The 27,708-nt window shown below is 40.7% G+C and overlaps 1 protein-coding gene across 2 annotated transcripts in view; it reads right to left on the reverse strand.

Annotated features, from left to right (window-relative positions):
* The window catches only part of ELK4 (ETS transcription factor ELK4), a 28,163-nt gene extending 3,816 nt beyond the window's left edge, over positions 1–24,347 (reverse strand). The window contains exons 1-5 of one of the 2 annotated variants that reach the window (XM_060178727.1): positions 24,328–24,347; positions 17,973–18,188; positions 14,571–15,443; positions 12,849–12,965; positions 1,506–10,003 (exon numbers count right to left, since the gene is read on the reverse strand). In XM_060178727.1, coding sequence (XP_060034710.1) covers positions 9,905–10,003; positions 12,849–12,965; positions 14,571–15,443; positions 17,973–18,179 — 1,296 coding nt within the window. In that variant the 5' untranslated portion in view covers positions 18,180–18,188; positions 24,328–24,347 and the 3' untranslated portion in view covers positions 1,506–9,904. Of the gene's footprint in view, positions 1–1,505; positions 10,004–12,848; positions 12,966–14,570; positions 15,444–17,972; positions 18,189–24,327 lie in introns of those variants that run through there. The other variant, XM_060178728.1, reaches the window with a different exon arrangement.
* Between the last annotated feature and the right edge of the window lie 3,361 nt (positions 24,348–27,708).

The following is a 27,708-nucleotide window of genomic DNA, read 5'->3' on the forward strand; positions in this document are numbered from 1 at the left end:
ATTTCCTACTTTATAATGCTATACTGGAAAATTATTCAAGGGTTATGGTACTGGTTTGTCAGTTGGTACATTTATAAAACACACAATACTGATTATAAAACAGGTATTATGCCTCTATAAAGAGGATGTATTGGGAGTTGGGTGGTAGCGCAACGGGTTAAGCACACGTGGGGCAAAGCGCAAAGACCGGCGGGAGAATCCCGGTTCGAGCCCCTGGCTCCCCACCTGCAGAGGAGTTGCTTCACAGGCGGTGAAGCAGGTCTACAGATGTCTTATCTCTCTCTCCCTCTCTGTCTTCCCCTCCTCTCTCCATTTCTCTCTGTCCTATCCAACAACAACAAAATCAATAACAACAAGCAATAACTACAACAATAAAACAGCAAGGGAAACAAAAGGAAATAAATTTTTTTTTTAAAAAAAAAAGAGGATGTATCATTACTAAAAAACAAAACTAGAAAATGTCAGTAGGCAGAAACAGGTCTCTTTCTGAAGGACTTCTTAAGAGCTTTAAAAATTCTAATAAACATTTTATATCTCAAAGAAAAGAAAAGAAAAGAAAAGAAAAGAAAAGAGCAACAATACCGTTTCCCTAACTTACCCGACCTCACAGGCTTCTGCTCTAGGTAATATGAAGCTTATTCCTCACCAGTGGTTGCCAGAAGGCTATGCTAACCATTGTTTTCTGTCCCTATACCAATGGAATTATCTATCATCAGAGTGAATGAAATGTCTGTCCCTCAGCACACAAGTGACCTCATATTCAATTACAGATATGAACTGTGATTTTCCCACTGACTACCGTCACTTGTCCTTGTGTACATCTTACCAGCTCAGTTCTTAAAAAGGCCGAATTGCATTTGCTAGATAAACTTAAGTCTCCAGTTTCCACTCCAAAAAACAATACAAAGAAATAGTTTCTAAAACAAAAATAAGGCAAAGTCCTTGGTACAAAGCCTAGACAAAAAGAATCTAATTTAAAAATTTGACTTAAAAATGTAGATAAACTTGAAGTGTAGATACTGTAGATAAACTTTTAAAAGTTTCTCATCACTTCTCTCATTTGTTCACTCACCCTGTAAAGTATACACATTACCAGGCACAAGGAGCAGCGTTCAATTCCCTCGTCCCCACCTCCTGGGTAAAAGTTTTACACGTGGTAAGGCAGTGCTACAGGGTGTCTTTGTCTTCTTCTCTCACTCCCCATCAAAAAGGAAGAAGAATGTAAAAAAAAAAAAAAAGCTGCCTGGAACAGTAGAATCCTCATGTAGGCACTTGACCCCAGCAATAGCTCTGGTAGAAAAAAAAATAAAGTAGAATAAAAAGATTTCATAAAGTAAATGTTTTTTGATAGTTCTCTCTGTTCCTTATTCTGTCAATGGTTATTTTATTTTAATGTAGATACAGGTTTTAATGACAATCATGGAGAAAAATGAATTCTTACCCACCACTAGCACAGATGAAAATATAATACACAGGGGGAGAGGGGAATAAAATTTCTCAGAAAGTCATTTTGTTAACAATATTTATTTAAAAAAATACAACTGTTTATATCTGGACGCACATGTATCTGTTAACATATCTATAGCATTTTGAACTTGAGTAAGTGGTTACAGTGCTTTCTTAAAGCCAGCTTGCCATTATACAAAGCAAATTCCTGTCAGTTCTTACACAAGATATTTTTGTATCATTTTTCTAAAAAGATGCATATCACCATTGTAGAATTTAATAAAATCTGTGCATAAAACTTGAAGCTCAAGAGAAGTAGATCACCTGACTGGTCATTCAGAGCAGCCCCTCCCTGAATCTGGAAGTGCACTGAGTATCAACTATACTTTTTTTCTTTTAAAAGCAGCATAATACAAAAAGCCCTCAAAGTGCAAGCGTATTCTCTTCCCTACCTGCCTAAACTCTGTAGTTTCCTCACTGCAATACAAATAAATGGAATACAAACACATCCAACACTCTTAGCTAATCTGCCTTATCAACTGTCAACAATATCCCTTTGTTTTCAAAAGGAAAACAAATCTGCTTAGCAGGAAGACACGACAGTTTCTCTTCAGTCGCCTCAACAATTAATCTGACTTTAATAAATGTTAGCAGCTATAAAATTACCAAAATTTTTACAAAAAGACAAATATTTTAATATTTTGAAGGCTCTCCTGAATACAAATTACACTGAAATTCAGACAGATCATTATGACACTAAGTTATTCATGCCTTGGTTGTGCATTTTGCATTATATTTAACTATTTGGTTAACACAAAAGTGGTGGATACTGGGTATTATGATCTCTTGCAATGAAATAAATGGTGAAACTAAACAATGAAGTAACTGTCCTACCTAGCTGAGCTTATACAGGTTTAAGGAGATAATCCTGATGTATTACACTTATCCCAAATTAAAACACTGACATAAAGGAAACATCTCTCATGTCTATAGCAGACAAATGCTTTTCATCTGAACTACAGATTGGATAGATGAAAATCAAGATTATTATTTAATCATTATTTAATTTTCAAGTAGGTCTAATTTGAAAGATCTTATATGGCTCACAGAAAAAGTATTTGTTCTTCAAAATACAAAATCATATTTTTTTAGTAAAAAAAAATCATGTGGTAAACAATGGGCATGATGTAAAAAAAAAAAACAACTAATTTTTGCTAAAAATTTATTCACCTCAAACATAGGAAGAAAAATGACTGAACTGAGTTTCATATTTAACCTCCCCTGTCCACAAAGATAAATGAAACTACTAGAAGGCAAAAGTGAAGAAACAGATGATTAGAAAAAGATTCAATGGCCAAACCAAACAGACCTCAAGTAATCAAAAATTAATTGTATTCACTTCTTTCCAATCCCTTTCTTAGTTATGCATCTTAGTTAACTAATACTAGGCAGGGACATTCATAAAATAAGCTAGTTTAGCAGAAAAGCAATGAATGTAATATACATGCAAAGGCATACAAAGGTAATACTGCCATTAAAGACAAAAAATATGAAATGTGTTAGAATTAACTGTGCCCCCACACGTGACAATAAGCAACGATTAAACAGAAGTAACTTAAAATTGGATAGTTTACAAGGTGAGTGTATTCCAGCAACTGCAACTTAATAAAGTAGTCAGACATTTCTACAAAAGCACAATATTAAAAGTGTAGAGCATCCCATACAAAGCCAAGACGAATGGCTTGTTAGATAATACATTTAACACTTCCCCAGACAGTCTCAAGTTTCATAAAGATACATGACAAATAAACCTTACCCCCCACCCCAACCCTCAATATCCTTAAGCTGAAATTAAACAGAATTGTCAGTAAGGGCTTCCAGTTATTAAAAGCAAACAGTGCTAATAATGGTTTCCACAAAGTGCCAAACGATCTAATGCCCATATCTGGCATTCTCACCCCCTGAACTTTAGACATACTCAAATGATTCCGGTGGCTAGAACTCTGGCCCAGCTAGCTACAGGACACCCCACACCTTCCACCCACCCAGAAGGTCCTAGATCTGTCCTAGCATAGCTCGTAATCCTTGGAAGGGACAGAAACCATAATAGGCCCCTATGAAAATGGGAAGTAAGGCAAAGCTGAGAATAATATTCAGTCCGAGGTACTCTGGGGTTTCTACTAGTGCTTACTATGTACAGAAAACTTAGTCTACTATATGGCAGAGCCCCTCCACCGTTCATGGTCAGATCAGTATTTTAGAAACACGACTTCTAGTCTAAGCATCCTCTCTGAGAAACTCAGAGCCCAACATAATACAGATTTTATTCAAAAGCAAATATAGGGATTCTATACAAAGGCATCCTTATTTGCCTAGAGATTTAGGAGCATGAGAAGTTTAAGATTTCTGTTAGATTTTGTCACGTGTAGCATTACATTTCTAAAATGTTGGCAAACACTGAGTTTATGATTCTATGTTTTTTTTAAAAAAAGTGAAATGTATGAGTCATTAGTTTTAAAAAGTGACCACTGCAAAGTGCAGTCAAACTTCTTTAGTATAAAATATATCCTACAGGATGAATTATATACATTGCCTCTAAAAATAGATTTATACACACACATACACACACACTCTCTCTCTCTCTCAGTCAATTCATCACTATACAGACACAAACATGTATGTCCTCAACCAATACATCAAAATGACTTGGAAAGAAATCTTCTAGTTTCCCAAGTAAATACTTAGAAATGAAAGTTAAGTCTCATAATATTTTGAGTTTTATAAGCATTATAAAACTCAAGTATCAGAGTTCAAGAGACTTACATCTGATTGTACCCTTATTTTCTAGTTAAAGATTTCACTTAAGTGATAGTAACAACAGTTTGAATCTCCTGGTTTCTACAGAACACTCAGAGCCAACATTTCCCATCTCACACAAATGACTGGATTTCCGTCTCTCACAATCGCTAAATGTGAATGGCAGGCCCTGTAATTGCTTTCTGGTCGACTATCAATTTATCACACTTCCCCCACTAGAAGAGTAGCTTGAAGAAAGAGGCAGCTTCAAGTGGAACGTTTATACTGCCATCAACAACTCGCCTTTCAGATTTGCTTGTTTACAGGTCAAAACATGACTTTTATGCTAGCAGGTTCTATCAAGTATGAGAAATGAAATCAAGCCACCTTCCTTTCTTGCTTAATGCATTACCACCCACAAGACTTCTAGATCCTAAGATTAAAACTTCAACTTCTATAAGTAGAATTCTGATGATATAGGAAAAAATTTCAAGCAATGCCAACAGCATTAAAAACAATAACAAAACATTTAACTGATCTAAAACCAAGAAAATAATTAACAACAACAACAAAAAAAGTTTTCTTCCCATTCTCTGGTTAAAGTAACTACTACAATAACATCAATAACAACAATAACTACAACAATAAAACAACAAGGGCAACAAAAGGGAAAATTTAAAAAATTAAAAATTAACTACTACAAAAAAGACAATTAAGGTTGACCTTATATTACTTCCTTCCCTTATATTACTCTGGAATGAATAATTAACTTAATTCCATTTTGAGACATAGACTATTCTTCTCATATCCTCAGACAACAGATTACATCCTGAGTAGTCTTTTAACTTTCTTGTTGATTTGGTAATTCATTCAGAGTTCAGACTTGTGCACAGAAACTTGTGCACAGCTCCATACTGGTGTACACCTCTAAGAATGGCACCTCAATTCTAGATTTCTAGAATGGGCAAATAAAATACATTCACAACAAATGAAGTGTTGTAAGGAGGAACAGACTCATCAAAAAAAAAAATTCATTCAGATGCTCAAATGTCACAAATTTCAAAATAAAAAATTAATGAAGCAAAGAAATGGAAGCTATTATATATTTTAACATAAAGCAAACTGAAACAATTCTGAATTTGTTGATAAAATGTAAGATGAATAAATCCAAAAGAAGTTTATAAGCAGACTAGTAAAATAAAAATGAGAGTCATGACTAATAATGAAATGGAAAGAAACAACAGTCTATCAAAAATAATGTATGTGATGCTTTGGAAAACATGGTATAATGGGTTTTCTGGAAAATAATTAAAATGAAGTTTGAGACAGTTGAAGACAAACACTCCTGAAAAATCTCTTCTAAAAATCATACACGGAAATAAGATCAGTATATAAAATATCTCTCCATATATCACAACAAAAGCACCCACATTTCCCCCCAAAAAATAGACTGCAGGTATCCTAAGTCAGAGATTTTAAATGAAGAGACCGAGTCAGGAGACAGCTCACCCTGTGTGGCACATGACTAATGTGAGGGCCTGGGTTCAAGTCCTAGCACCACATACGAACACCACAGACAGCAGCATAGTTCTACAGATGGTGGAGCAATGTGCTGGCTGTCTTGTCTGTCTGTCTCTCCCTCTCTCTAACATAAAAATAATGAATAATTGGGTCAAGGAGTCTGCTTAGTAGTAAGTTCATCCCCCAGTCACCTAGAAAGAAGTGAACTTCAAAAATTAACTACAGATTGCCACAACAAAGCACTAAAGACAATCTCCTGGGTGCAGAAAGTACTGAAACTTCTTTGCAAGATTTATTACACATGCCAGGCATCCTTTAATGACTATTGTTGGATATCTTATTACAGGCATACTGCTTTAACATAGCAACATATAACTTAACATATAGATGCAGGAATTGCAAAAGAATATTGATGTTCAAAAACTCTTACAAGTTGTGTATTCAAAAGCACTTAAGACTGCTTTCAAAAGCACCTATGAATGCCTCTAATATGCTGAAATTCACTGGAAACATCTAAGTCTTCTAAAACATTAAAATTACTACACTTATTCTGAGACAGGAATGAAGTGCGGAGGCATGAATGGAACTGAAGTGACAGTGCAGTTACAACTTCAGAACACTAAGTCTCTGATGCATTTTGCTATCCAACATTGAGTGACATCGTGAAGGAAAACAGAAACTTGCCAGGTAAACAGCTAGCTGTTCTTTTTGATCTCTAATACAGTATATGAACCCTCAAGGAATTTTTCCAGTTAAAAAACAAATCCAGTACCCTTTTACTAAACTGACACATGGCTTACTTTCCTCATCAAAATTTGAAAGAAAACTATTTTTAACCTCTGAAACATGGAAACTATTAGAGTCTGTGAGACAGTTCACCAAGCAGAGTGTTCATGCCTTAATGTCCTGGGTTTGAACCCTGATTACCATGTTGGCACACCACAGGCAGCACCAGGGGAGCTCCTTGAATGGTGGAGCAGTGGTGTGGTGTCTCTCTTCTGTAAGTCAAAAGAAAAGGAGAGAGTTGGGGCAGAGTGGTGGTGCATTAGGTTAAGCATACATATGTAAAGACCTGGGTTCAAGGCTCGGTCCCCACCTGCTAGGGGACACTTCATAAGTAGTGAAGCAGTGCCGCAGGTGTCTTTCTCATTCTCCCCCCCCCCTCAATTTCTCTCTGTTCTATCAAATGAAAGAGAAACAAGGGGGAAAAAATGGCTGCCAGGAAAAGTGGCTTCTTCATGTAGGCACCAAATCCCATCAATAACCCTGAAGAAAAAAAAAGAAAGAGGCCCCAGGAAGCCACTTAGCAGTGTCGGGCATGTGTGAAACTCTAAGTTCATTTCCTGATGCTGCATTTTAAAATGCAGGAAACAAATTAAGTCTATATTTCTAATAAGATTTTAATGTTGACCTCTTAAGGGATTCTGGACTCTTCCGTTATGTAAAATGTTTTTATAGTACTAGGTAGAAGTTTCCACCTTTGAATTCACAAAATATGTCAAAGAACATATACTAAAAACTGTGTGAAGCCACTGAAAATGAATTACTGAGGTCAGAGCCATGATTTTGATTTTTAAAAAACCAGTACATACATGAACAAGAAAAAATATTTTAGAACTTCTGTGCAAACCCACTTTCTCCTGGGGTAGGACAGACATGGAGCTTTGCTGGTTCTGTGTGCAGCTGAGTCAATGGTGCTCACTCCTTCTCAGGTCCTAGGTAGTGGCTTAAAATCAGCCACAGGGAGAGTTACTTACATCGTGGAAATTGGCAAATGCTACAAAATTAAGTGCTATTTTCTCCCCCTCTACAGAGAGGCTGGTTGCTAAACACTTCCCAGCAAACCAGTGAGTAATTCAGGGTCAGGGCAAATGACAAAGTTAGACAATCAGAGCCGATGCCTTAAAGCACAGGAGGCCTATTCCTCTCTAGTTCAGGCTGTTTTGCCCAACAGTTATTTATCCCTGACTGACAAAGTGACTGGTGATGGAACCTAACTACAACTAGCCAGTGGGGAATTCAGATATTAAGTGGTATGTCACCTTTTGATGAAAAGAGCTCTGTAATGTTAAAAAAAAAAATTAAATGAAGCTGAGACTTTTCCAGAAAGGAGGTAGTTTACAAATAGAATGGTCTGCCTCATATACTTGAGCAATGATTGTAAACTTTCTTTTAAAAAAATGACACAGACACACCACGCGCACACGCGCGCACACACACACACACACACACACACACACACTTTCCCAGATTAGTTGATCACAAAGTCAAAGCTTATCATCATCAACCTCCTATGCCCTAGTACCTCTCAGAGGCTTCAAGACAGGTTGACAGAGGACTCACTAAAACTGGTTCCTAGGAAGTTGCTGTAACCGAGTTTTAATGGTGCTGGTTCCCAAGCATCCCTGTACTGAGAAAATTAATTATCAGAGATACTATCTGTGAAAACAACCCAATGGCTTTTCTCCTTTAATTCAAATAAAATAAAATACTTTCTGTGCTTCCAAACCAACCCATCAACATTTACTTGCTTAATATACAAAATACTAATTAGCCTAATAAGACTATTCCAAAGTGCAGCTGAGAGGTCTAATTTCAAACAGGCATGCAAACTAAAGAATTCAACATGGGGGAAAATCTAATAGGTCTGTTCCTAATCAATACCTTTTAAACACTACTATTGCACATCTCAGGAACAAAGCTTTCAGCTGATAACCACAAATGAACCAGTAACAGGCCTCCAACACTAAAAGTACAACAAAAAGGCAGCTCCCTGAATAAATGAGCATGGATGTCTCATACGAGAGTTATTCTACATTGTATATAAACACATCTGAGATCAAACAGTATACATGTGAAAGATGCTGGTTTATGTCAGCGTTATTCTGAGCTCTTGACTCCTTGCTCCTTTATTCCATTTAGGTCACATGATTTAAAATTAGGAACAGTTTCTAGGGTTAAAAGACTCATCTAGTGGGTAGGTAAATGGGTGGGTAGGGCTGTGGTGGTGTCAGAAAGGCATATTTCAGTTTAGGTAATCAACAAATCGTCTACACCCTGGTATCTATCATCACATGGTAACTAACAAATTTGGTGAGTTTTCACTACTAATATGAATGACTCAATCTCTGTGTATGATTATTTCCAAGTAAACTTGGTTCCTCGCTAAATAAAAATAATTTCAGAAAAAGGAATAAGCACATCTTTATGTCATTCTATATGTGGAGGCTACACTTTGCTTTTCATCTTAAAAACAACCACAACCTCTAATAAAAGTAAAGATACCCATACAGTAGAGAATGGGGTGAAATGAATAAAAGGGTCCTTACTCTGGGTTATCTTCTAACTCTGGAAAAAAATCTCAGATGTTTCACATTATCCAAATGACTTTTGCTCAGAGCCCACTTCATCCCCCAAAAGCCATCACTCACTGTGCTATATTCCATGAGCAGATGCTAGGAATGGGGTGCTATATTCTCACTGGCTCTTTCAAGCACTGTCTTAAACCCCAGGTTTAACAATCTTCTTATATTGAAGCAGACTAGCTCCATGCTCTGCTAGCAGGTCCAGACAAGATCAGATGTTAGGTTAAGCTGCCCTCCCTGAATAAATGTAAGTAAGACACCTCTGTGGAGTTGCTTCCATATGTTACGGTTGACAACAAAACAGAATTTTCCCAATGGCCCTGTCCCAACCTTACTTTGTATAAAAAAGTCTGCTGCTAATTTCCTATCAAGGCATATTTAGTCCTAAAGATATGACCCACACATAACTTCTTTCCAGGCCAAAGAATCCCAACTAGGCAGGAGTGCCTGTGTTCTTGATTATTCTTGCAAAGCATAGTAAACCTCACCAAAGCTGCTTACACCCACAAAATTTAAGACAAAGTTCAAAATGTTTTTTTAAAAAGAAAAGAAAAAGAGGGAGGTGGAGTCAGGTCTCCAGTTAAGGCATTTTTATACACAGTTCAGCTTGAGTTCTACTCCAAGGGAATCAAGAAAAGGCATTTCAATAGGGAATGGTGGAAATCACAACAGTCCCTTATCAACACAGTGGAACTAGTAGTTGCTCACTTCAAATGTAACCATGTTGAATGTTTCTCTTTTCTTTACTCCTTTGTCCTCTCAGTCCACTGCATAGGTTATGTTTTCTGTAGATCTGGGGAAAATGGGCCAGGGGTAGAAGGTCCATCCAAACCAGACAGAGTGAACGGCCCATGACTGTTCAGTACAGAAGGAAACTGAGAAAGGAAAGAAAACACATTATCACCCTGTTACTCAACCCCAGCTTTCACTTTCTGTCCCAACTATATCCCCTGAGGCAGAACATAATTGGCTGTACTGATTCACAGGACAAAGGTTGTCGTTGTTTATTATGGAAGAATAAAGTGACATAACTAAAACTTCAAATAAAAAAAATTACTGCCTTACAATATTAACAACTCTCCAATCCATCTTGATGTAATACAAAGAACAAACCTCGATCTTCCCTCATATCCTAAGGCACATAGTTCACATTCAAGCCAAATGAAGGTTTTAGAAAGATTGGTAAAGTTAACAGGCAGATCAGGCTGCAATTCAACTTAAAGCAGACTGTAAAAAAGCAATCTAAAACAAGGTTCCTATAGTACAAACAGTTATGGGGATCTAGTTTTAGAAGAGTTCCCCACCATATATCCTGAGATTCCTCCTCTCTTCAGGAAGATTCCAGGATAGTGTCACATGAGCACATAACTTTACATGAGCCTTTAGTCGCTCTATTCGTCAAACCTCTTTTAGTAAGAGAAAAAGAAAAATGTAAAAAATAAAACAAGGAAAATTCTCAGGCTCTTTCTATTCAATAATTTACAGATTTTCACACTCACACACACACACAAAGATGTAGAAAAAAAATCCATTTTCTCCTTTTTAAAAAAAATCATTTAATTTCCAAGAGTAAATGAAAAGTTAAATTACAGAGCTGGGAGACAGAGAGATAGCTTACTGTTAGAACATGACCTGCATGCCTGAAGTCCCACAGGACCCAGGTTCAATCCCCCACACCAGCATATGCCAGAGTTGAACAGTGCTCAGGTCTCTCATAAAAGTAAAATAAAGGAGTCGGGCGGTAGCGCAGCGGGTTAAGCACACATGACTCAAAGCACAAGGACCGGCATAAGGATCCCAGTTCGAGCCCCCGGCTCCCCACCTGCAGGGGAGTCACTTCACAGGTGGTAAAGTAGGTGTCTGTCTTTCTCTCCCCATCTTCCCCTCCTCTTTCCATTTCTCTCTGTCCTATCCAACAATGATGACATCAATAACAATAATAACTACAACAAAAGGGAATAAATATTTTTTTTAAAAGTGAAATAAATAAAATCTAAAGGGAGTCGGGCTATAGTGCAGCGGGTTAAGCGCAGGTGGTGCAAAGCACAAGGACCGGCATAAGGATCCCGGTTCGAACCCCGGCTCCCCACCTGCAGGGGAGTCGCTTCACAGGCAGTGAAGCAGGTCTGCAGGTGTCTATCTTTCTCTCCTCCTCTCTGTCTTCCCCTCCTCTCTCCATTTCTCTCTGTCCTATCCAACAACGACAACAACAATAATAACTACAAGAAAAACAGCAAGGGCAACAAAAGGGAATAAATAAAATAAAATAAATATTTTTTAAAAAAAACTCTAAAAAAAAATAAATAAATAAAATCTAAAAACAAACAAAACTCCAAAAGTTACAGAATAGAAGATATTACAAAAGGGGACTGGGAAGTGCACACCTGGCTAGCCTCACATGTTTTCGTGCATAAGGACCTGGGTTCAAGCCACTATTCCCCACCTGCAGAGGGAAAGCTTCACAAGCAATGAAGCAGTGTTATAGGTATCTTTTTCTTTACCCCTCTATCTCCTCTCTCCTCTCAATTTCTCTCTGTAATATCAAATAAATAAATATTTTTAAAAAATTTTAAAAATAAACATTTTTTTTAAAAAGTAAGAAAAATGTTCAGGGTGTCACTCCTAATTAAGTGAACTATCCAATCAAAGGAAAAACTTTACAAACAAGTTGTAAAGTCTAGACGTTTCCTAAGCTCTTCATTAAGATATAGTGTAGTATTTTTTAAAAACACATTTAAATGTGTACTGATAATCAGAAATGGATAAAGAGAAATGAGAGCAATCCACTTATTATTCTCAAGAGTTTTCTCTCTTTTCTACAATTCTCAGCTGACAGGTTCTAGGGGTGGTGCTCAGTACACATACTTCACATATATGAGACCCTAGTTTGGAACTCTGTACCAGTCAACAAACAAAAATAGAAAACTCAGTTAAAAAGTAAGACCTATTTACAGATTCCCCCCTCCTCCCAAAATATGTGTATGTTTCAAAAAATAGAGGATATCTTGAATTTAAAATGAAAACAAACCCTGGTTGGGCTCAAAATATAGTATAGAATTGAACAACTCTTTAACTCAAATGTTAGTGGTAACTCTTTAACTCAAATGTTAACTCATATGTACAGTGGTAAACAATAAAAAAGACCCCTTGCTAAGAATATTTATCTGAACTGTTTGCCGGCTGGGAAATTAACTTATGGGGGTCAGGCGGTGGCACACCCGGTTGAGCACACGGTATAAAGCTCAAACACCCAGGCGGTGGCACACCCGGTTGAGCACACGCTATAAAGCTCAAACACCCAGGTTTGAGGCCCTGGTCTCCACCTGCACAGGAAGAGCTTTGTGAGTGGTGAAGCAGGGCTGCAGCTCTCTCTCTCTCTTTCTCTCTCTCTCTCTCTCTCTCTCTATCACTCCCTTCCCTCTCAATTTCTGGCTGCCTCTATCCAATAAACAATTAAAGATTTAAAAAAAAAACAAAAAACTTGGACTGAGGCTCCAAAGTTCCAGGTTCAATCCCCACATAAACCAGAGCAGATTAGTGATCTGATTTAAAAAAAATGAAAGAAAGAAAAGAAATATATAGAAAATTAACACTTAATAAAGAACATCTACTAAACAGAGGTTTATAATAATTAAATTAAAAAGTAGGATACTGCCTTTTTGTATCTTTCTTCATTTACCACTCCTTAAGTACAAGAGACGGGCTGTTAACATTATTTACCTGAAAAAGTGTGTTAGCACCTTGCAGTCTGGCTGGACTAAGAGGAGCCACAGGGCTGAGCGTACTCCAAAAGTGGATACTGGAGAGCAAGGGGCTCGGTGTCAGTAAGATGGGCGTCTGCAATACACAAAACAAAAGTGCTCACTGATGACTTATCAGCACTGCTTCATACCTCTAGTAATGCACTAATAGCCAGGACCCAGATATCATCCTGTGCTACATACACTCTAAGTATCTCCATGTCTGGGATTTTATCATGAAAAGACACTCTAAAGTTATTTTTATTTCCTAAGGAAATAAATATCAAATACTTTATAATTCTAAATAAAGCTCAAATACTTTCTAATTCTATATATTTCTAATAGTAACTAAGTTACAAGTTTCTCCTTAACAATGAAAGGGTCTGGGAGATGAGCACTTTAAGAAACAGCTTATGTAACTATACAAACTTGTTATCCAACATCACTAGCAATTTTTCTTAAGGTTTTCAGAACTTTTTTCTTTCTTTCCTTTTTTTTTTTCCTGTCATTTTTTTTTTTTTGTGTGTGTGTGTGTGTGTGGTTATAAAATTACAAGGTAGATGGTTCTACACCTGACCCACCACCAAAGTTAAGTAGGACTCAATTTTTTCTAACTTGAGACTGTCACTGCTGTTTAAATAAGATATTAAGCAGTTTTGTAAGAAATAAGAGAATAATTATTTTAAGACTAAATAGAAGAACCAAGGTATGTATTTACTTGTAGAACAATTTTTTTTTTTGCCTCAAGGGTTATCTCTGGGGCTCAGGGCCTGTACTACGAATCCACTGCTCCTGGAGGCCATTTTTTGCTGCCTTTGTTATTATTACTGTTGTTGTTGTTACTGTATAGTACAGACAGAAATGGGGGGGGAGGCAGAGGAGGAGAGAAAGATAGACACCTGCAGACTCACTTCACTGTCTGTGAAGGGACTCCCCTACAGGTGGGGAGCTGGGGCTAGAACCAGGATCCTTCCACTGATCCTTTCACTTAGCACCATGTATGCTTAATCTGCTGTGCTACCGCGCGGCTCCCAGAACAATGAATTTTTAAACACAATACTCCTACTCCTTTATTTTGGGAATCCTAACTGAGGTGAGGAGTTGAGATTCTTTCACGAGGATCATATCCTTTCCAAGATAAACCTAAGTAGCAGAATAAGGACTTGAGGTTACAAATTTTGGGTTTGCTTAGTAAGGTGAAGAAATGCAAAAAGGTGGTGCTTAGAAAGAGTTACCTTTCTGAGGGTATGAACTGACCTGCCAACACCCATATTTCAGCAGAGATGCAATTACAGATGCCAGACCTCCTATCTTCTGTACCCCAAACACAATTTTGGCCCATATTCCCAAAGTGGGGAGAAAAGTTAGGGCAAGATGACTAAAGGGCTCTGAAACCCAATTCCATCAGGAGCCAAAGAAAGAAGAGGAAAAAAGACATTTGGAGGTAGTAATAGTATAGCTGTGACTTAAAATGGAAGAAAAGGCAGGACCATAGAAAAAATGGTAAAATATATATGGAGATAGATAGACAGACAGTTATAGAAATAATATTCAGCCCATATCTGTGACCTTGGGAGAGTCACTGCAGTTTCCAATGGAGGGAATGAGGACAGAGAACTCTGGCGGTAGGAAAGTGAGGAAATGTACCCGTTATTTTGTAATTTTGTAAATCACTAATAAAAACAATATAAATGAAAGTTACCTGTGAGAAAAGTGCTGGTGTGAGAGAAGCTGTGGGGAGAGATGGGCTCAATATTCCTAGTGGACTTGGATCACTGCCGGTGATTACGAGGGTGGGTGCCAGCTCTAGCCCTTTGGGCTTCTTGGATCTTGATGAATTGTTTGTTTTGTCCTTTTCTGCCAAAGCTGAACCCTGGTCTCTAGGCTCCAATGGCAAGTTCTCTGGAAGTTCCATTGGCTGAGAAGTCACAGAATCAATATCTGTGTCAATGTCTGGGTTAGAACTTAGTGGTGGTGAAGGTGTTCTAGGAAGCTCCTGCAAAGGGGATATGGATGAAATTGGAGATGGGGAGGGAAAAGTTGTAGTCACATTGGAAGCAGAAGCTGGGGCTTCCAGGGAAGGCAGTTTAGGGGAAGCCAGTGTCTCCAACACTTGGAGAGCTTCTTCTGAAGATGGAGAAATACGTGGGCCAGTCAAAAGGGAAGCAGCAACTGGTTCAACTGGTGGCTTTTTGGAAGGTGTTGTTACAAATTTGATGACAGATGGTGTAGGTTCCTGAGGAGATTTTTTCTCTGCCAGTTTCTCAGCTGGATTCTCAATCTTTATAGATTTGAAAAGCTTCCTATTAGAGGAGTTCAAAGAGTTGAGAGTAAAAGAAGAATATAAGCCAGAGTGAATGTAGTCATTGCGGCTGGACGTTTTGGTACCAGGCTGAGGAAGTTTCTCCTTCCCTCCATTCTCCTTATCTTTGGAAATGCTGCTTATTTCATTGAAACTTAAAGCTTCACAGTCTCCCTCAATCCTGCCCACTGTCATTGGGTCCATGTTCAAAATCTTTGGGTAAGAGACAAACTTGTACACAAACTTCTGACCATTTACTTTTTTAATGATATTCTGTAAACAAACAAAATAAGCATTCTTATATACTTATATCTCATTTTTAAAAGGCCGATTTAATGAAGTTCTTTGACAAGTGGATTTTACAAATTTCAGAGTCACCTGAATTTATATAGCAGTATCATAATCCCTATAATTACAGAGTAAATTAACAACATAAGTGATTAGGGCTCAGGAAATAGACAGCATCATAGTTATGCAAACAAACTTTCATGTTTGTGGCACCAAAGGTCAGGTTCAATTGCTAGTGTTACCATAAGTAGAGATAAGCAGTGCTTTGGTATAAAGAAATTAAAATAGGGGCTGGGTTATGGCACACCTGCTTGAGCATACTTTACAGAGCGCAAGGACCCAGGTTCAAGCCCACGGTCCCCACCTGCAAGAGAAAAGCTTCACAAGTGGTAAAGCAGGGCTTCAGGTCTCTCTCTCTCTCTCTCTCCCTCCCATCTCAATTTCTGACTGACTCTAGCCAAGAAATAAAGATAATTTTTTAAAAAATGTTTTTTAATTAAAAATAAAAACTGAATAATGCCATACATTAGATGAAGGATTTTAACTTTTTTTTTTTTTTGCCTCTAGGGTTATAGCTGGGGCTCGGTACCTGCGCTACAAATCCACTGCTCCTGGAGGCCATATTTCCCATTTTGTTGCCCTTGTTGTTATTGTTGTCATAGCTATTATTGTTGGATAGGACAGAGAGAAATTGAGAGAGGAGGGGAAGACAGAGAGGGGGAGAGAAAGAAAGACACCTGCAGACCTGCTTCAGTGCTTGTGAAGCAACTCCCCTGCAGGTGGGGAGCCAGGGCTCGAATCGGGATCCTTGCGCTTTGCGCCACGTGTGCTTAACCCGCTGCGCTATCACCCAGCCCCCAGGATTTAAACTTTTTTTTTATTATCTTTATTGGATAGAGACAGTCAGAAATCAAGAGTGAAGGGGGTAAGAGAGAGGGAGAGACAGAGACACCTACAGCCCTTCTTCACCACTTGCAAAGCTTCGCCACCTGCAGGTGGGAACGGGGGCTTAAACCTGGGTCCTTGCACAATGTAACATGTGCGCTCAACCAGGTGTGCCACCACCCAGCTCCAGGATTTTAACTTTTAATGCTCTCAACCAAAGTATCTGTATCTGTATTAAGTAAAAATTTAATAAACTACAAACACAAACACCATTCACAGGAAGAAGAAAGAAATTTATACAGCATCACTTCCGCTAAGCTATCTCTTAACTCCATAAAGGAAAACTGGTAAGACCAACCACTTAAAGGTAAAGTAAATTAAGACATCAGTTTTTTTTTAATTATTTATTTTCCCTTTTGTTGCCTTTGTTGCTTTTTATTGTTGTTATAGTTATTATTGTTGTTGTTATTGATGTCGTCGTCGTCGTCGTCGTCGTTAAGACTGAGAGAATTGGAGAGAGGAGGGGAAGACGGGAAGAGAGATATAGAGATACCTGCAGACCTGCTTCACTGCCTGTGAAGTGATTCCCCTGCAGGTGGGGAGCCGGGGGCTCGAACCCGGATCCTTAAGCCAGTCCTTGCTCCTGCGCTTAATCCGCTGCGCTACCATCCAACTCCCAAGACATCAGTTTCTAACCTAACCTTTTGAGCCACAGATTTTACCTGTGTCTAAGAATGTATACAAAATAACAAATACAATTTTAACAAAGAAATCAAATGTATGTGATTTAACAGCATATATATAAAACCAGGGCACTCACTTTTCAGCTATAGCTTATGGTTGCGTGACGGATTGAACCTGGGCCTTTGGTGCCTCAAGCATGAAAGGCTTTTTGCATCATAACTGTTGTACTATATCCCCAGCCCCAACAGCTATTTTTTGAATTGCTAGTTTATGTTCTCTAGCTAAATAAGAAAGTAAAAAACTAAAGTTAAAAATAAGTAGAGATAATTTTTTTTAATATTTATTTTTTATTTATTTATTCCCTTTTGTTGCCCTTGTTGTTTTATTGTTGTAGTTATTATTGTTGTTGTCGTCGTTGTTGGATAGGACAGAGAGAAATGGAGAGAGGAGGGGAAGACAGAGAGGAGGAGAGAAAGACAGACAACTGCAGACCTGCTTCACCGCCTGTGAAGTGACTCCCCTGCAGGTGGGGAGCCGGGGTTCGAACCGGGATCCTTATGCTGGTCCTTGTGCTTTGCGCCACCTGCGCTTAACCCGCTGCGCTACAGCCCGACTCCCGAGATAATAATTTTTAAAGTAAATGATATACACAAGTTTATTATTCTCAAGAACTGATACTTCCTTTTTCTTATTCCTATCACCTTTCTTTAAAGACAACAGCAATTGGAATAAAATATGTGTAATGGGTAAGGAATACTGAATTCAAAGTTTTCAGAAATACAGCTGCAACATGTACATCTCTTATCTTAATCCCAAAATGCTGAAGTATAAAAACAAATTGGATTAAAATGAATTAGGATATTAGCACCTATAAGCCCCAAAAGGTAGGAAATGGTTCTCGTTTTGAGCTTTTCTGTGCAGGGTTAACATCAAGATGCACATTACCTTTACATAATAGTATCTGAGGGCTCGACTGAGCTTATCGTAATTCATGTTTGGCTTATTCTTTCGAATTCCCCAGAGACGAGCCACCTCTTCAGCCTGCAAAAGCTTGAACTCTCCGTCCTTAGAAGTCCAGCAGATCATGTTCTCATGCTGAGGCTCCTTGAGGAGCTGAAGGAGGAACTGCCACAGGGTGATAGCACTGTCCATAGCAGTGAGCTGAAAGAGGCATACAAAGATAGACCATTATACTAACAGCCGACACCTACCACACAACATGCCAGGCATGGCTCCCAAGTAGTCTAAGTGCAATAACTCATTCCTCACAGTAATCCCCCAAGACAGATACTATTGCAGAAGCAAATGCCTTTCTAAAAACCTAGGAACTTGACTTCAGTGAGTCAGAATAGGACCTGAAAACAAATTAAATGAAAAGTCTAATTTATAACAGAGCTAAGTAGCTTATTTATGTCACACAGGCTGACAGAGCTGAGACTTAAAGCCAGGCAACCTGGATCAAGAGTCCAAATTCTTAAGCATACTATGATGCTTTTAAACAACACCTTATTAAGATCAAGATGAAGTAGTGAAAGGGTCAGAAACAAGTGCTAGCAAAAGTATGGAGAAAAAGGGACTCGTGTCCACTCTTCGTGGAACTAGAAACTGAACCAGCCCCTATGAAAAACAGTATAGGTTTTTATCAAAATATTAAAGATCTACCATATGATTCATCAATTCCTTTCCTAGGTACATATCCAAAGAACACCAAACACTACTTTGAAAAGATAGATGCACACTTGACTGCAGCACTATTTACAACAGCCAAGATACAAAAATAACCAGGTACCCAATTATAATGGCTTTTTAAAAAATATTTTATTTATTTATGAGAAAGAGGGAGAGAGAAAGAACCAGACATCACTCCGGCACATGTGCTGCCGGGGATCAAACTCGGGATCTCATGCTTGAGAGTCCAAAGCTTTATCACTGCGCCACCTCCCGGACCACTATAATGGCTTTTTTTAAAAACTTTTTATTCTTTATTTATTTATTGGATAGAGGCAGCCAGAAATAGAAAGGGAACGGGATGATAGAGAGGGAGAGAGACAGAGAGATACCTGCAACCCTGCTTCACCACTTGCAAAGCTCTCCCACTGCAGATGGTGACTGGGGTCTTGAACCTGGGTCCATGCACATTGTAACGTGCCCAGGTACCCAATCATATAAACACACATTGGAATACCACTTGGCTATAAGAAATAGTTAGAACTGGAAGATCATGCTCAGCAAAATAGGAGGAAGACAAATATTAGATGGTCTCACTCACTTGTAATATTAAAGAAGCAAAGCTGACTGAAAAACTTAAATGCTAGATGCAGAACTGAGTGGGAGGTAGGGCTGAAAGGACTGAGGGGTCCACTGGACTGGACTGTGCTGGAGGGATACTGGTACTTTGGTTGCAGGCTTGGCTTAGTAACACACAACTTGTAGAGGTGTGAGACTGTAGTCCTGAAACAGTCTTGTAAACCAATGTTACCTTAAAAAAAACAAGAAAGAAAGAAAAGGGAGTTGGGCAGTAGCGCAGTGGGTTAAGCACATATGGCACAAAGCGCAAGGACGGGCATAAGGATCCCGGTTCGAGCCCCCGGCTCCCTACCTGCAGGGGAGTCGCTTCACAGGTGGTGAAGCAGGTCTTTAGGTGTCTATCTTTCTCTCTCCTTCTCTGTCTTCCTCTCCTCTCTCCATTTCTCTCTGTCCTATCCAACAACAATAACCACAACAATGTTAAACAAGGGCAACAAAAGGGAAAATAAACATTTTTAAAAAACTTATAAAAAAAAGGTTTTGCAGAGAAAGAGAGATAAATTAGTACCCTAAATTACAGCAGTGGATTGACAACTGCCAATCACTTCAGTATCACTATCATTAAACCCCATTTTAAAAACTTATGTCACGTGGCCAGGGAGGTGACTCAACAGCAGAACACAGCACTCACATGCATGAGGCTTCAGATGTGATTCCTCAGGACTACATATGACAAAGCAATCCTTGGTGTCTCTCTCACAGATTAAATAAGCCTTAAGGAGGGTAAGGGTGGGAGCAAGAGATAGTTCACCCCCTGGAATATATACTTTATCATATGTGAAGACCAGGATGTGTGTCCCAACCATCCAATGGGAGCACCATGCAAAGGTGAAACTTCAGAACCAATGGAGTAATACTGTCCCCTCCTCACCCCCGTGTGTGTGTGTGTGTGTGTGTGTGTGTGTGTGTGTGTGTGTGTGTGTGTTGAGCACAAAGTTGCAGTGGCAAAAATATAGCTTTAAAAAATCAACTCGGGAGTCGAGTGGTAGCATAGCGGGTTAAGCACACATGGCGCGAAGCTCAAGGACTGGGTAAGGATCCCGGTTCTAGCCCCAGCTCTCCAACTGTAGAGGAGTAGCTTTGCAGTCGGTGAAGTAGGTCTGCAGGTGTCTATCTTTCTCTCCTCCTCTCTCTATTTCTCTCTGTCCTATCCAACAACAACATCAACAACAATAATAACTACAACAACAATAAAAACAACAAGGGAAAATAAAAGGCAACAAAAGGGAAAATAAGTAACAAAAAAAATTTTTTTTTTGGATCATTGGAGGGTAGAGGCAAAGAACTCGGTGGTGGGTGTGGTGTGGAACCATACCCTGTAGTTTAATAGTATTGTACACATCTATACCACTATTTTGTATGACTCTACTTAAGTGCAATGCCTAGAGAAGGAAAAACTATTAGACACAAAAGTAGGTCCCTGGTAGTTTAGGGCTTACGGATGAGGAATTAGTGGGGTGAATGGGAAATGACTGCTAAGGGGGTGATAAAATAGCTGGTACTTAAAAAAAGTTGATGGTGGTGACAGACACACACATCCATGAATATAATATACTAAATATCCTGTTTATATGTGTAGATAAAAATTTATAGCATATGAAGTAGGCCACAATAAAAATGTTCAAAATAAACAAACCTAACACCATAAAACCCTGCAAATGCAAGCCTGCGAAATCCTATTCTAACAGATTAACTCACAGAGGATGGGATACTTAAGGCTCAACTGTGTCTTTTTCGAACTAGGGCAGAGATGAGAAAATATAATGAAAAATACATTGGTTTCTCATTATTTTTTATAATTTGTTTTTTGGTATTTTACTTATTGGATTCAGACAGAGAAATCGAGGAGTGGAGTTCAGACAGCAGGCTTGAACCCGAGTCTCTGTGGATCATAGCATGTGTGCTCTACCAAATGGGCCACCACCCAGTCCCAATACATTAGCTCCTACAACTTTTCTGAGACCCTCAAAATATCCTGATAGTCCTCACACTTATCACCATGAAGCTAGCTCTGCAGTTATTATCATCCTTATATAAGCAAAGATTTTGAGAGTAAAAAAAGACCAGAAAAAGGAGACTACTCCCACAGAAAGTTAAGAGAAGCTGAGGTCTTGAATCCAAGCTCCTTCATAATAGTCATGAACCCTGTCCATTAGGGAAGCCCCCTCTCCAGAGTAACAGCATTCACATCACCACTTGGTTGTTACACACTAGAGTTACACTAGGTAGTAAGTGCTACCTTAACGCTAAATATAAGTGATGGCTAAATAGCACAGTTCCCCACAGATCCTCTTAAAAGGTGACTTAAAATCATGGTTTTAGATTTTATTCATCAAGTAAGGAGGGGAAGGTGTTCCAGTGAATTTCCCGAACTTACCAGAGGCTTTTCTTCTTGTAATCCCTGCTTATTAATTTTATGTTTCCTATTTAAATAACTGATAGCCTAGAACTGTTAGAATTACTCCCTAGTAAATTTCTGCTGAACCAAGGAACTTAGTCTCCGCACATGACACATTCAGTGCATTGAGTCAAATTCTGAACCATGGGACTATCAGGGCAGAGCCTGTGACAGAGAAGGCACTGACTGCTTCTGCAGTGTGTGGCAGAGCAGCTGAGATAGGTCGTTGAGCATGAAACATTAAAGGACATTGAGGTTTTGAACAAAATTTTGTGTTTTTTTTGGGGGGGTGAGTAGTCTTTATTAAGAACTAGCAAAGACATAAAATAGACATCTTCATGGGTACTTTAAAGGAAGGGTGGAGGGGTAGATAGCACAATGGTTATGCAAAGAGACCCTCACGCCTGAGGTTCAATCCCCAGCCCCACCATAAGCCAGAGCTGAGCAGTGCTCTGGTAAAAAAAAAAAAGTTTTCTTCATCCAATTTTGATAACAGGCAAGTCTTTGGAAAGTTCACAAACTTCTGAGTATATAATTAAGAAGGACCTCCTTGTTTTGTTTCTATAACTGTGCTATAACTTCAATGATTTCTTCAGTGTTAACAGGAAATATGGCCCAGGAGAAGGTGCAGTGGGTAAAGCTTTGATCTCTCAAGTATAAGGTACCAAAAAAGACAGGTGCACACTTGACTGCAGCACTAAGTAAATAAATAAGAGGGGGAGGGGATGGGTGATGGTGCACCTGGTTGAGTGCACCTGTTACAACACGCAAGGACCCAGGTTCAAGCCTTCCGGTCCCCACCTGCAGGTGGAAAGCCCCAGAAGTGGTGAAGCAGGGCTGCAGGTGTCTCTCTGTCTCTCTCCCTGTTCTCCCCCTTCCCTCTCAATTTCTGGCTATCTCTAGCCAATAAACAAAGATTTAAAAAAACAAGGAGGGAATACCAGAAGGGTATTAAAAAATCACAAAGAGATAGCAGAGTTGTGCAGCGGAAGCGTGCTGGGCCCATAAAGAAATCACAAAATGAGTAAAAATACACATTTATTTTTGTTAACCTATCAGTTAAAAATTGCTTTCTCATAAAAGATTTCTCAAACTACAGTTTTAAGAGCTGTCTTAAGTATAAGAAAGGGAAAGACTTGGGAGTCCGGCGGTAGGTAGCTCAGCGTGGCGCAACGCAAAGTGCAAGGACGGCTAAAGGATCCCGGTTCCAGCCCCCAGCTTCACACCTGCAGGGGAGTCGCTTCACAGGCAGTGAAGCAGGTCTGCAGGTGTCTATCTTTCTCTCCCCCCCTCTGTCTTCCCCTCCTCTCTCCATTTCTCTCTGTCCTATCCAGCAACAATGACATCAATAATAACTACAACAATAAAACAATGGCAACAAAAGGGAATAAATATTTAAAAATAAATAAATTTTAAAAAAGGGAAAGACTTAATTGATGTAAATGAAGGAACTGGACTTTTGAGCTAACAAATACTGAAGGAAAAAAAGATTGTATGTTAACATTTCAGTGACAATGTATTAATCTCCGTGCCAAACTGAGTGGAGAACAGCTTGAAATAATTTATTACAGAAAAAAGTCTTAAATGAAACCTTTTCCATCCTTAACATATCTGTAACACAGTAGTCGCTATACTAACCTTAACCCAAAGCCCAAATGTTTTCCAAAAACAGTAGTCAATAAACTCCCCCATCTCCAAATTCAGCGTGTCGCTTAAATGTAACCAAACCAAATAACGAAATGTAGCAAGACTTTTGAAATAAAACTACTCGTTGCCAAAAGTCACCAGGTGTCTTAACTGCAGAGTATCCTGAGGGGTTAGAAGAAACAACACAACATGAAAACAGTTTCCCTGAACAATGTGATGGCTTCCACTTAGGCAGTTTCAGTGCTTAAATAAAAAAAAACAAAAATAAATTAATAAATAAATAAAGCGGGGGGGGGGGGGGTCCAGCCATGGTATCGTTTAACGAACACACTACTGACCCCAAGTTTCCCAGCAGCGGGGTGGTGTGTGGGAGACAGAAAAAAGGTCGGAGTCAGAGTGGTCTTCATTCAATGTTCTGTAACTTCAGAGAACAGTTTGGGGAGGAAAAAAAAATCCAACTAAGTGCACTTTCTGGGCGACTCGGGCCAACAACACCCCCACTTCCTGCCTAGCCCTCCCGCTCCCCAAGTTTCCAAAGGCCCCGCTGGGAAAGGAACAGCCAGCCGTGGCCCGGACGGGCGGAGGGTCTGCGGGGCGGGGGGCACCGGATGGGGGCGAGCGCCCTGAGATTCAGGTTCGGGGAGCAGCCGCAGCCGCGCGCGGCCGGGAAGTACCGAGTTACAGTACTTTCATTTTCCGACTTCCTGTCACTACGGAGGGGCAGAGCTGCACCCCTCCTCCCCCCGCCCCCCAGACACACCGCCCCCATTGCCCAGGGCCGCCGAGCCGCCGGATGCCGGCGCCCCGTGGGCCGGCGCTGTCGACACCGCCCGCAACTAGGACCGAGCGCGGGGGCGGGTCCCAGGGGAGAGAGCCCCGCCCGCCCGCCCGCCCGCCGCTGCCCTGCGGAGCCACCGGCCCCCGCCCGGGACCCGCCGGGCCGCTCACCGAGGCTGCGCGCGGGATCGCTCTCCGCCCGGAACGCGCAGCTCCGCTCCGCCCGCCGCCTCCTCACGCCGGCAGCTCTAGGACGGCGCCGCGGCCACTGCGACCCCCGCGACAGAGCCCAGACGGCCGCATCACCCGCCGCGAGTCCGCGCGCCCCGCCCTCGTCGCCCCCGCACGCGGCGGCCGCGCGGCTCCTAGAGCCGCTAGTCTCCGGGCGCGCGCTGGGCGTTCCTCGCGGGCCAGGCCTGCCTCACGCGCCACGGCCACTGCCCCTGGCAGACCCTCCAGCGACGCTGGCTCCCGCCTACTCGGCGGGACGCGTCACTTCCGGGGCGGGGCGAGCGGCCTCCCTGGCGCTGAGGGCCGCCGCCCCACACTGGGCTTGCTGGCCTGGGTTTAGGCTGGAGCGATGGGCCGCTCGCGGCGTTACTCACTGTCGGAGGAGGCGCCCGCCCAGAGCTCGCGGTCCCGCAGCTGCCACTTGGGTCTGGACCTCTGGTGGTCTGGGTCCCCGCATCCAAAGAGTGGCCTAGCGCCACGTCGTAGCTGTCGAGCTCGACGCTGCGCCCAGTCCCTCCTGCACACCGGGCTCAATGGTGCTGCCGCGGCTGCCTCCTCCCGGACACTGCAAACGCTGGACGGATGTTAGCTCAGCGCCGCAGCTCTTGGCTCCGGGCACCCCGGGGTGCTGGGGAGCATCCTGCTGGCAGGAGAGCCCGGGAAGTAAGATGGCACGCTGGAGAAACTTTCCCAAGCTCCCCCCAAACGTCGTTGCATCATCTGTTAAATGGGACGAAAGACCTCATCTCCTGAACCTCTGTAATTAAAGGCGATAAGGTGCATAAGTCACCAGCCCCTGCGGCTCCAGACAGACTATGACCCACATAGTCAACGACTGCCACCTCTCCAGATTCAAAGGAGGTCTCGAAACTTTACATCAGGCTCAACCTGACGCTGTTGACTGGCTACGGAAGAAGGGCAAATGCTAGAAGAAGAAGAAGAAGTCACCAAGGGGAGTATTAACCGTCCTTTGGGTTCTCTCGCTGGTTCAGTATAATTCCTAAGCAACCAAGTCACACTTAGAAGAGGCTTCTGGAGCACGTTAGCAAGAGGAATTATTAAGTCAGGGCCGCTGAACTCCTTCCCAAGAAATCGAGTGTGTTTTCGATTTAAAAGGAAGCCAAGGACTGAGTTACTGCTGCTTATCAAAGGCCACTTGGCTGTGTGATCTCATGCAAAGCAAAGGCAGTAAAGTACAGGCTTTGCATGACGTTGAGACTGTAAATGCACCTTGCACGGAGTTAAGAGGTGCCTCCCTCTCAGCCCCCTCAGACGAATTCATGGCAACATTGATTGACTCACTGAGTGAAATGTGATTCTATCATCCATCCGTGTGAAGGCTTTTGGAAAAGAATCATTTCCTTTGATTTCCAATCTCTTCCACCATACCACAACGTAATTGTAGTACAGAGGTATTCTTGTAATTGTGTAATTGCAACACTACCAAAAGATGTTCGATTTTCTAAAATAATCGTGGAAAATTTAGGAGATCACATATTCATGAGAATTAGATGATTTTTAAGAATATTTTACTTATTGGATAGAGACAGAAGACAAGAGAAAAAGAGACTTCTGTAGCAATGCATTGCTGGAAGCTCCCACTCCTCCCAACCTCCACCCCACACACCTCAGGTAGGGACAGGGGACTTGAACCTAGGTCTTTGCAGATGCTGTTAATAAAAAGCAGTGAGTTCTGCATTCTGGTCTTTGGATTTCCCTTAACTCAAAGCTTGACCCTACTGCAAGAATCCTATGACTTACTTTTTCTTAGTTGGTCTCATTTACAGAATATTAAAAACCAAAAGAAATTCAAGGCAAGGAGATAGCTCACCTGGTAGGGTATGTACCTACCTGCGCTTACTCTAAGACCCAGGTTCACACCCTGCCACCACATGGGAGTGTTACAACACTGGGAGAGGGGGGATCCTATGAGTGGTGGGGACAGTTCTGTGGTTTCTCTTCATCTATCTGAATCTTTAAAATAATTATTATAGATAAATAGAAGAAACTCATTAGAACTTTCACATCTAGGGGCCGGGTGGTGGCGCACCTGGTTGAGCGCATGTATTATGATGCTCAAGGACCCAGGTTCGAGCCCCCAGTCCCCACCTGCAGGGGGAAAGCTTTACTATCGGTGAAGCAGAGCTACAGGTGTCTGTCTCTCTCCCTCTCTATCATCCCCCTCCCTCTTGATTTCTGGCTGTCTCTATCCAATAAATAAAGATAATTTTTCAAAAATTTAAAAAAAAAGAACTTTCACTTCTGGATAGAGTAAGAGTAAGGTTGTTGGGCTGGGGAGATAGCATAATACTGATGCAATAGACTTTCATACCTGAGTCTCTGCAGTCCCAGGTTCAATTCCCAGAGCACCACTGAGCAGTGTTCTGGTATCTCTCTCACTGTATCTTTCTGTATATCTCTGATTAAAATAAAATTTAATTAAAATAAAATTAGAAGAGTAAAGTGATTAATCAGAGCATATTCTGAGCTCCTGTTAAGTGACCCTATAACTAGTGTGGGAGAGTATTGAAATCTTTAACAGAGGAAAAGTTATCTTTGGAAATAAAATGCAGGCCAGTTACTTAATGAATTTAGCAGCATCTTGGAAACCCTGATGCCTATTGAGGTTCTGAAATTCACCAGATACACCGGAGAAATTAGTTTCTTCAAACCCAAAATTGTTATTTGAGCAAGTGTCTTCCCCAGAATATGATTTATAATTAGAGGGTTTTCAGGATCCAGAGAAAAATGCACATAAAGGTCCTTATACAAGTGTTGTGACTTCTAGACTGAGAAAAGGTCAAAACAAGATCTTTCAGCACCGGTAGTCTGCACCCATGATCTTCCCAAACAGGACATGACAAGACATGAGTTATTGCTGTTACATGGCTGGGGAACAGTGACCAACAGTTTATGGCCTATTACTAACACGCCTCAGAAATCACTTCACAGGGATTTGGGCGGTAGCACAGTGGGTTAAGCGCACATGGTGCAAAGCGCAAGGACCAGCTTAAGGATCCCGGTTGGAGGCCCTGGTTCCCCACCTGTACAGAAGTTTTTTCACAAGCGGTGAAGCAGGTCTGCAGGTGTCTTCTCTCCCCCTCTCTGTCTTCCCCTCCCCTCCCCATTTCTCTCTGTCCTATCTAACAATGACAACATCAATAACAACAACAATAATAACTGCAACAATGAAAAACAAAAAGGACAACAAAAGGGAAAATAAGTAAATAAAAAGAAATCACTTCACAAAATTTTCACGTTGGAATGTACAAAAAATCTACTTCTTTCCTTCTCCACTAGTATTTATAACCTAAAGTAGCT

Source organism: Erinaceus europaeus, chromosome 19 (genome assembly GCF_950295315.1).
Source record: "Erinaceus europaeus chromosome 19, mEriEur2.1, whole genome shotgun sequence".
NCBI classification, from domain to species: Eukaryota; Metazoa; Chordata; class Mammalia; order Eulipotyphla; family Erinaceidae; genus Erinaceus; species Erinaceus europaeus.